General features: G+C 37.2%; 2 protein-coding genes across 4 annotated transcripts in view; one reads left to right on the top strand and one right to left on the bottom strand.

Annotated features, from left to right (window-relative positions):
- Positions 1–97: 97 nt before the first annotated feature.
- Positions 98–5,776, bottom strand: hvcn1 (hydrogen voltage-gated channel 1). 2 transcript variants are annotated; one of them, XM_039675526.2, is made up of 6 exons: positions 5,622–5,776; positions 2,389–2,596; positions 2,193–2,297; positions 1,832–2,063; positions 657–769; positions 98–580 (listed from the first exon to the last, which is right to left on the bottom strand). In XM_039675526.2, the coding sequence occupies exons 2-6, from the start codon at positions 2,566–2,568 to the stop codon at positions 524–526; spliced, it is 687 nt and encodes a 228-aa protein (XP_039531460.2). In that variant the 5' UTR covers positions 2,569–2,596; positions 5,622–5,776; the 3' UTR covers positions 98–523. The 2 variants fall into 2 exon arrangements, with proteins under 2 accessions (XP_039531460.2, XP_039531461.2); XM_039675527.2 differs by having other exon boundaries at positions 2,389–2,610; positions 5,622–5,772.
- Positions 5,777–8,489: 2,713 nt separating this feature from the next.
- csgalnact1a (chondroitin sulfate N-acetylgalactosaminyltransferase 1a) overlaps positions 8,490–11,043 on the top strand; it is a 42,896-nt gene continuing 40,342 nt past the window's right edge. Inside the window, exon 1 of one of the 2 annotated variants that reach the window (XM_039675475.2) lies at positions 8,490–8,651. The gene's annotated coding sequence lies outside the window, so the exon portion shown is untranslated. Of the gene's footprint in view, positions 8,660–11,043 lie in introns of both variants that reach the window. The other variant, XM_039675474.2, reaches the window with a different exon arrangement.

Below are 11,043 nucleotides of genomic sequence, written 5' to 3'. Positions count from 1 at the left end.
AAATGTGCATTATTCATTGTAAAATCTGTTGTTTAATGTTTGCACTGCTTAGTGAAATACCACTACTGTTAAAACATCATTTCATGAACCGGGTAGATATGTTGGTCAACGTTTATTTTTTACAAAACAGTATTTATTGCATAGCTTTCAGTTGCTCAAACACATTGACATATGGAGAAAAGTGCAAGTCATAGATAAAACAACAATATTGGTTATATTTTGGAAAATAGTCATTCAGAGAATAAATAAAAATCAGTCAATCTATTCAGTAAATTTCCAGTATATACCTTGTGCAGTTTATTGATTTACTTTGTTTTTTATTTTTTTATTTGACCTACATGGGTCACTGGCTTTATTAGCCATCTGCCCTTATTTGTGCCACTAAAGATCTGCCAGGGGACGGAGATCGAGTGACAATAAACATCACTGTAACATGACCATCTTCACATTTCATGTGGAATGAATAGACATGATTAGTCTTAAGCTCATTCTCATGTTGTGATGTGTGAATAACCCTGGTGCTTCAAAACTCAATGCTGTGCTGTTTTAAGAGTGCACGAAGCCTGGCATTTTCTTCGTCCTGTTGAAAGATTAAATTAATTCGTTTAATAATTAATACAATTAATTATTACTAATGTTAAAGAAGAGCTACTCACCATTTTTGTGTTCCGCTCTTGAAGTTCATTGACTTGATGAACAAGGTTTCCATTAATCTCCTTTAGTTTCTGAACTTTGTGATGGGCACGGTTTTTCACAGACAGCAAGATACCTATGTGAGAGCAAAGAAGAAAAGACAAAAAAAAACTTTTAAGATACTAGAGTGCAACAGTGGATTCCAGATGTATAACAAGCACATTTTTTTTTATTTTTTTTTTAGTGATAATGTACATAAACATATAAGCAATTTTAAGTAAAATGGCCCAAGTACAGAACCTTGGTGAACAATAATCACTGATATCAGCTGTTTGGTTAATCATACTGAAAAAAAGGTATGACTATTCATATGTTTTCAAAAGTTTTATATATTTATTTATTAATTAAATGCCAATCATTTTACTGATGTTTTTGACTTGATTACACATTTGCAAAAATTATTAGGATGAAAAATGAATTTCCTCATTAAAAAAAGCTTACCTCAAGGGCATAGGTGTCTTTATTACCGCAGTCGTTTCAATTTTGATATTTTTAGGTCAAACCGTTCGTGTCTAACAGTCATATAATGGAGGTCTATGGTCACCACCTCAAAGAGCATGCACAGAGAATTTTAAATTAAACATGATTTAATGACTCGTAAATGTAAGTACACATTGATGGCTTTAGACACGAAACAAGCGGTTTGTGTGAGAAAACGAACAGTATTTATATCGTTTTTACCTCTAGTTACCACAGCCACATCCAAGTGATCCGAGAGCGCGGGCGCTTTGTGGGTAAAAACGATATAAATACTGTTTGTTTTCTCACAGAAACCACTCGTTTCATGTTTTAGACTTAGGCCATCATGTTTAATTTGGACTTCTCTGTGCATGCTCTTTGAGGTGGTGACCATAGACCTGCATTATATGATTGAAAGACAAGAACAGTTTGACCTAAAAATATCAAAATTGAAACTACTGTGGAAACAAAGACACCTGCATCTTGGATGACCTTGAGGTAAGCTAAAACATACTAAAAATTAATTTCAATGTGAACTATCCCTCTTAAATAATTTAAGTACACACTCTTAATCCCTAAAAAGAAAATGAATGGGAAAAACACATCCAGATCCAGGATACCTGAAAAGTGAGTGAGATTATTGTTGCACTCTATTGCTGGGTATAAATCATTCCCGTACCATTAATGATCCTGGCCACTCTCCACAGCCTGAGCAAGATCAGAAGCCCCATGGCATCAAATGCATCTTCCTTTGTGATATATACAATATCCAGGATAAAGGATACCACCACCACAATCCCATCAAACACCTCGAACTTATGGTGGAGGAATTCTAGGCGATAGGCAAAGATTTTCCCACACAGCTCCACCATGAAGAATGTGAGAAGGGCAAGGCTGAGATAGTGGAATACCTGGAATGATGATACCAACAAATTGGATAGTGGATAATAACCGAATAATTGCTGACATCTCATATTTCTGTTGGCACACGTCACATTACCCTCCACATTTTGTGCTGACTGCTTCTGAAGTGCACTCACCTGTGGGGCGATTCTGTGATGATCTGCTTGAATGATAGACAAGTCAATAAGCAATTCGCATAGAACGAAAATGGCATCCAAGACGACCAGGCACACAACAACAATCTAATCAACAAAACAGTCCAAAGATAGTTCATTGATGAAAAAAAATGTTATATATAATATTCATATACATATCAAGAGTGTGATTATTTACCTGAAACCTCTCTGTTTTGTAGAGGCGGCGTAGGGAGTCCCTGAAGCTGACCGGCTCCAAGTGTTGCCCTGTGGCGAGCTCGATGTCTTCACTAGCATCATGTGGTTCTTCGTCATGCCACTGTCCGGCGGTGCTTTGCTCATCGCCCACCGCTGTGAAATGCTTCAGAAAACGGGACATTTTCCTCAGGGGTCACATGAGTTGAATGCTAAACAAACAGAACTTGCACATCAGAATGACTGAATCAGATTTATATTTTCAGTATGCAGATTTGAGATTTTTTTTTTTTAAATTGTAAAGAAATTTCCTCATGAAGATGGTTTGAACCAAATGTAGGTGAGATCAAGGCAAGTTCTCACACTTATACTCAAGCAGTTATTATTTTAAAGTCAGTTGAAGGCACAATCATGATTTTTTTTTTTTAAATGAATACACTATAAAAATTGATCAACTTACAAAAAGTGAGGAAAAGTTGCATTAAAGGGTAACTAAACCCCTGGTCAGTGCCTGACTGCCGTAGCTAAAGTGTGCATAAATCACTATGCATTGCAACAACAGAGAATTTTATCATCAGGCAAAATACAAAAAGAAAGTGAATTTAAAAAGTAAGAGAAGGGTTGCTTTTTGGCATTTATTGATAAACAGAAACGATTACAATGCCACATAACCTATAGCTTTATTTTCAGAATCTGACACATAGTAGTAACGAATACGGCAAAATCGGCTGTTCTCCCGAAGTAGGCGGTCAGTAGAACCAGAGCCCGTCTAACGGAGAGCATTAGCACTTCCTATTAGCCCCATTGTGTCTCATCTTGGTTGCAGTTCCATTAGAATTCCACTAGAGGTGATCACGGGCGAGTGCAAAATGAATGGGAGTCTATGGAGCTAAACGGCTAAATGTGTCTCTTTCTCCAGCTTGTCGTTGAATCAACATAGATTTTATTGTTGTTTCCGCAAGTTCATTATAAATTATAGGCCAAAATTCGAATGAACAAGTACTTTTTTGAACGGATTTTTAGAACAGATTTGAACTTAAAAAATGCAATTTTCAGCTAAGTGTATTATCTTGGCCCTCCCTTTTGAATGGAACTTTCAAATTACTTGACAGAAAATTACATCTTGAGAAAAGTGGATTTCTGGGGGTTAAACCCCATAGACTCCCATTCATTCTGCACTCGACCGCGAGCGCCCCCGCATGGACAGAGACGTGTTACTGCAGCCAGTCCAGAAACCGGAAGTAACCAGCCAGAGCCAATTCTCTTTAATTAGACATTCTCTGGTAGAACGTCGCGAAGTAGCAGTTAATGTCGCACATGCGCAATAGAACGAGAGGCTGTTGCTTAAAGTTACAATATGTAGCTTTTTTGGCCACAAGAGGGCGCATTTTCCAACAATAACAAAGGCGTATGTTTATGACGCAGTGACGAGCTGAATGATGGTTCCTGCGGATATAAAGGAATAAGGAAATTTCATCCTATTGAACTACACGCAAGTGCTGGATTACTCACACAGGACAGTTATTTAGATAAATTAAACTTGTGAGGGAAACGCATCGCTGTTCCACTTGGTATAACGTTACACTATCACACTAAACGACATTTAAATGTGTGTTGAAAGTTATAATGTTATTCTACGTGTTAGTTCGTTTGCTATACGAAACTAGCAGCTAGATCAACAAAATAATAACATACTGACCATTTTCTAACATTTCTTCATGTCAAGCTAATGTTATAACATTGATTTGTTTTATGTACATTTGCTCACCTGTCTAATAAAGCTGTAAAGTCGTGACTTGTAAAGTTCTGTCAAGTCCCAAGTTAGTTGCGCGTAGCTCTCTGTCGAGTGGAAGTCAGTCTCGGACGCTAGCTCTCGGCATCTCAAAAACATCATGCTGATATTGATCATCATTTTAGTTCTCCTTGTTTGTCCCAAAGTCTGCTTGCCATGGTCTATGTTTGAATGAAACAAGAACTGGGTGCCGCTAAACGTTACTCACTATGCACTTGTCCACGTCTGTGGCCATGGTTACGTCATCGCTATTGCAGTACGAGCGGAAATCGAGGATAGCGCGGATATTGCGTCATTGACAGGCGACATTTTTTTCCGGGACGGCCACTTATTTAAAATTGGTATTTCTCTGAAATAAAAGAACTTTGGAGACGTTTGGGATATTGTAAGTACACAACTACAGGAAATATATCACACTGTGCAAGTGATTTTTGGATATTTTATTACAAAATTCTTACATATTGGATCTTTAAAGTCTCTAAGTAAATAGCCTACATTTCATGCGTAATAAAAATTAATTAAAAAAGGTTATGTGGAATTGTCAAGTTCACATTTACTCGTTTTTTAAATTAAGCATTAAGTTTAATTAGGCTACTTAATCATTTTAAAACAACTGATTCCCCTCACTTTTTATAAGTTAGCCTAAGTGACCTGATAGCCTATCATTTAATTGTATAATATGATATTCATTCCAGGCCCAATTTTAAGCAACATTAAAACAGTAGGCTATTAAATATAAAGCAATGAATGAAATAGTAACGGTAACATGCAGAAAAAGCTAGGAATAATCTAATTTTTACAGTCTATGGGAAAAATCAATCATGCATCTTAGATTTTAGTTTCATGTTGCCCTCCAGCAATACAATTCTTTTTGCTGAAGTAAGTGTGGATGACTGAATTAAAAAAAAAAAAAAAAAAAAAACATTTGGAGGCAAACACGTAGGTTTTGTCAGATCTAAACAAGCGTAGGCTATAACAGCAGTTCAATGTTATCGCCAATTAAATGGCGTTTCAGTATTCAAATCTTAGGTTTGAACTTTGAAGAAAAGTTTCGCATGCCACATCTACAGAAATCTTCAACAGATGTCTTATTTAAAGAGACCGTGCAAAACAATTTGTGTAGCATTTCTGACTAAGTAAAACATTTTTACCGAGGCGACATGCATCACAAAACACTTTTCATCCGTGACTTGAGCTTAACTCGTGATTTCCTGTGACGTTTGAACATCTCAAGTCAACGAATTTTAAAAGTGCACTGTTTACTAGTGACGACAATTAAATGTAAGAAAATGGCAAGGCTTGAATCTGGTCATTTTATTTTTTGTTAATACGACAGACAGAGTCATTTAACATGTTTCAGATTATTCAGTCAGTCAAGCTCGGGCACAGTTCAAAAAGAGAAAAAAGTTACAGTGCAACAAAAATATTATAATAATAATAATTACCAGTTTTGTTGTAGGGACGATGTTGTAACAGCTAACGAAGCATTTTTCAGGGACAACAATCCGAATTCTGTGTGGAAAAACTTTGACCCTAAACTCCGCCTCTGCAACATGAACGTGATCCTCTGCACAGGACGCAGTCTAAAGGAAGGAACAGGAACATTTCCCAAATCCTTGAACATATTATACCCGGGACCCAAGAACAGAGTGGCTTTATGACGTATACTGAAACGCTGACATTTAAAACGAATTTGGATGTTTTGAAGGTTAAAAAGTTGAATAGTCAGATTGCCAAGACATACAATCTTGATAGATAGATAGATAGATAGATAGATAGATAGATAGATAGATAGATAGATAGATAGATAGATAGATAGATAGATAGATAGATAGATAGATAGACAGACAGACAGACAGACAGACAGACAGACAGACAGACAGACAGACAGACAGACAGACAGACAGACAGATTTCTTTCTAAAAAGTCTCAAGTGTTTTTTGTCCATACAACAAAAATCAACAGGGTCCATAATTGTAAGTTTCATTCAGACTATGGCCTGTACTTCTCTCTGTTTAATGCATGCTGTTACCAAGTTACAGCACTACTGAATGAGTGAAGCACCAGTATCCAGCTCTGGAAATGCCACAGCTCCCATATATCTCACATTTTGTATCGCAAACACACGGCTGGAGATCAAGTAACACACATTAGCCAATTCTGTGGTTGACCTTTGAAACCCTTTACAGCCTGTCAACATTTTATTCAGCTTCAATCGGAGTTCCTTTTCTCAAGAATGTGAAATGCTTTATGCCATTGATTTGTACACCCTATTTGTACAGTATATCTTGTTTGTTGGTGGTATATTACAGGGTGCGTGACAAAAATGTCAATCAAGTAATGTTTAAACTGAAAGGGTAGAAGGTCCCATCAGTAGGCTATACTATCTTATTAGGATGGCTGGAAGAAATTTATGGATGAAAGTGTTTAAGGAAGATGGCAAATTGTGCCTTTATATCTGTCACGTTGTGGTTTTTTTTTTTTTGTCTTGTTCCTTGTTCTTGTCTGTCATGTACCTGATTGTTGTGTGATCCTGCCATGTCTTGTCATTTGTTAATAGTCTATGATTATTGTTCACAGGTGTTCCTTGTCTGTGTATTTAGTCCTCATATTTGCCCTGTGTCATGGTCTAGTGATGAATGTTTGTCCAGGTTCTTGTTCTGAGTTTCATGCCTTGCCATGCCCTTGTTTTATATTTGATTATGTTTTGTAGAAACATTGCATTTGGGTTCTCAACCAGCTTGCCTCTAGTGGATTCGTAACAATATCACTAAAGGGACTTTTGCCTCACACCTCACACTTGTTTTGTTGTTACATTTAATGTTGAAAAAATTGTCAATTAGTCTACTCCAAAGTGTCTTGCTGTTTCACCTGTGTTGGCCAGCAGGAGGCGCTGTTTACCTAGATAAAAAGGGAATGAAAAAAAGTGCTGTTTTACAGTTTACACAACGTATTGTAGTCAGGTAATCAGTGTAGCATTTACAAAAACAAAGGTTATACAAACGGTACTGCCAACTATTTGCTTTAAAAAATATAGACTACAGTTTAGTCCAAGAAAGCACTACCATCGAACTTAATCCAAACAGGGTAAACAACTCCTAAAATAGACCTCAATAGGATGGGGTGAATAGCTTCAACTGTTCGTTACCTATATGAATGGGGTGCATACAGACCAGCCCAGTGACCCGAACTGAGAATTATGTTTTAGTAGGCCTAAGTTATAAAACAAGGACGCTTGAATAATTTAATAAATAATAACGGAATCGTTTGGGGGGCTCATATTCATTATTTCCGAATTCTCTTAAAGGGATGTACTCCACCTAAAAATGAAAAATTCTCTCACATTTACTAAGCCCCATGCCGTCCAAGATGTTTCTTTCTACATATCTAGGCTACATATGCCATCTCTGTGAGTTCATAATGCAAGTAGTGGATGGGTCCTTGAAAGTTGACTCTTTAAAAACCACACAAGTTAGTGAACATAATCCATATCAGTATAGTAAAACACATTGTGTCTTATGAAGGTCTGTGTGAGAAAAATACTAATATTTTGAACGTCACTTCCGATCAACTGCCGGTATGCTTGAAGTTGATGTCTTCAGGGTGAATAAATGATAAGAGAATGGTCCATTATTGGGTGGAGGAGTAGGCTATCCCTTTAAGATATGGTCACATTTTCTGGCCAAAAAAATAAATAAATTGTCAGTGTAGTAGCCTGTATTAAAGCACGCTACAGTTCACACATAATTCACTTTCAAACCCATTCACGTGAATTTGCGTGACCAAAATGAACCGTTTTCGAGAATCATTCCCCCATAGCCCTCACACAAAATTCACAATCAGATTGTTTCCCAATTATTTCCCCCGATGCTAAATAAGTTTCTCCTCCCAGGCTTATAAGAGAAGCGTGCGGGGAGTCAGGAGTGTGTCGGACTCGGCTGCAGGTAACACAACGCAGCCTTTATGCGCGCACTGGAGGCGGAGGCAGCGGCAGCTCCGGGCTGTTGGGGTGGGGTGGACCGGAGGATCCGGTTTCGCGAGAGAGAGAGAGAGAGAGAGAGAGAGAGAGAGAGAGAGAGAGAGAGAGAGAGAGAGAGAGAGAGAGAGAGAGAGAGAGAGAGAGAGAGAGAGAGAGAGAGAGAGAGAGAGAGAGAGAGAGAGAGAGAGAGAGAGAGAGAGAGAGAGAGAGAGAGAGAGAGAGAGAGAGAGAGAGAGAGAGAGAGAGAGAGAGAGAGAGAGAGAGAGAGAGAGAGAGAGAGAGAGAGAGAGAGAGAGAGAGAGAGAGAGAGAGAGAGAGAGAGAGAGAGAGAGAGAGAGAGAGAGAGAGAGAGAGAGAGAGAGAGAGAGAGAGAGAGAGAGAGAGAAACACACACGCCGCTTCTCCGCTCACTCTCCACCGCATGCTGTTCCAGCACACTGCGCGCTGTTCAGGAGGACTCTGGCCAATGAGGCACGCTGACTGCTCATCTTCTCTGGTGTGTTGGTAAGCCATATTCCTCACACTCAGCAAGAGATGCAGACTAGAAGCATTGGTGGTGGTCCTTATTATAATAATTTCCATCATTCGTAACTACTGTTTGAAACTGTTATTGAATGGTATATGAAAACGCTAGGACTACTTCACATGAAGTTCAAGATCAAGATCTGTAGCTAAGAGAGTCGAGTGTAAAGTCCAGTTAAACAAATTATTGATTTTGTATGTTGGTTTCAAACACCTAGTTGGTTTAAACCATCCTAAATAATGTAATTCCAAAGTTAAAATTACTGTATCGTCATATTTTTGTAATAGCTGTTAACTTGTCAACACAATAAAAACAACATTCAAACAAGAGGCATTACACTGAAGAAAGGTTTTTCATTGATTAATATATATATATATATATATATATATATATATATATATATATATATATATATATATATATAGGCCTATATATATATATATATATATATATAGCCTATTAATTGCAGGATTTGTTTTTCATTTAATATTTTTAAGTTATATTTTACTTGTTTGCTGTTTTATAAATGTCTTACTCTTTCTGTAAAGCCTTTTGCAGGCTGTTTATTGGCAGGCTCCATTGAGATGTCTTACCCTATATAGTGCGTCAACATGTTCCACTATAGGATCAATAGTGTGTTCAATGAATTATATCTTTCTTGTGGGGAATAGTGGAAATGTTTAAAAGTATATGTAAAGAAACTGACTTCCAAATATTTGCACTTGTAGAGTCGTCAGTTTGATCAGGTGAGTCATCTGAATCAATCCTGTAAGAAGGAAGATTTGAACAGTCACTTCAGAAACGTATCTAAGTGAATTATGCTCTACGTTTGAAACGTTTGGGGTTGGTAAGATTTTTAAATGTTTTATAAAGAAGTCTCTTATTTGTCACCAAAGCACATTAGAATTTCATTAATATTGTGAAATATTGAATTTCAAAACATAATTTATTCCTGTGATCAAAGCTGAATTTTCAGTTAAAAAAACAACAGGGTCCAACAGGTTTTTTGTTAAAAAAAAAAAAAAATCTCACTGATCTGAAAAAGTGGCGTAGTGGCTTTTATGCCACACATTGATAAAATAAAAATGATTTTAATACACTAATAAGAAGTACAAATGCTTTCCTCATTCATGCATGTTAAATCATTTGATCTGAAAAAAGGAAATGCAACCTAAAACCTCTACAAAACTTACCATGAACACCATTTTACTTTTTAACTGTTGGGCCGTCAGCCAAACTGAATCTGCTTCCTCTGCACTAACAGAATGATGGCTATTGCTGTAGCATTAGTTAAAATAGTCATTTCATTTCCTTCTTAATAGAGAGCTGCTGCACGTCTAGACATCAAACTCATTTGAACATTCAATAGCAGCTTTAAATCAAAACTCCATTTTAATTTCAGTCCCCGCTCATTTTCCCATACTGATGAGTTTTTTTAATAGTAATGTCTTATTCAATGTTGGCTCTCTGATTATTTCATTTTTTCCTCACACTAATGCCCGCTTTCTCTCTCTCACACACACACACACACACACACACACACACACACACACACACACACACACACGCACATACATTCAAGCTTATTAATATTAATTTCCTGTGCTTTCCTGGGTTGGAATATCTGTAGATTTCGCAGCAGTCTGTAGGTGTTTATTATACATTATGCGGCACTGAAACAAATCCCTGCTAATTCCCTGACAATAGTGGCATGCAAATTCAAAGGCTTATCTAAATCTTCTAATCTAAATGATGGTGAAAGTGTATGATTTCTGCACGGCTGACACCACCAAAACAAGACTGACTTTGAAGCACTTTCCGTTTATCAAAAACCATGGAGAACAGAGTTTTGCCATCCTATATTCTCTCTTGCTTCCAGAAGACAATCTGGTGTCCGTCTCATGCTTGAAAAGCTGTCACTATTGCCCTGCCAACCTGTTGAGGAGATTGCTATGGTGACTAGGTGTCCTCAAGTATGTGATCTCTATAGCAATGCGCGGCCCTGCTGTTTTGGGCTGAAAGAAGCATTTGGCCAATTGAGGCACACAACAAAGCCTTATTAAAGAGAAGGAAAATTAAAAATCAAGCTGACGTGTTGCACTGTATTGCTACTAAATATTATGTTTAGCTTGCATTAGTCTAGTCATAGTGACCTTCATGTTGTTTTGAAACTGTATGACCATGACTATCTTTCGTGGAACATAAACAAAGACATTTTGAAAAATGTTTCGAACGATACAACATTGGACCCCATTGATCGTTGTATCAACATTGACCGAACTATCCCTTTAATTCTGCAAGATGATGATCAAGTTAGTGTATAAATGCCTTTGCGCACTGAAAGGTTAATTTGCATATTAATACA

The sequence above is a fragment of the Pimephales promelas genome, chromosome 23, assembly GCF_988280905.1.
Source record: "Pimephales promelas chromosome 23, fPimPro1.hap1.1, whole genome shotgun sequence".
Taxonomy (NCBI): domain Eukaryota; kingdom Metazoa; phylum Chordata; class Actinopteri; order Cypriniformes; family Leuciscidae; genus Pimephales; species Pimephales promelas.
This window is presented reverse-complemented; position numbering and strand designations above follow the sequence as displayed.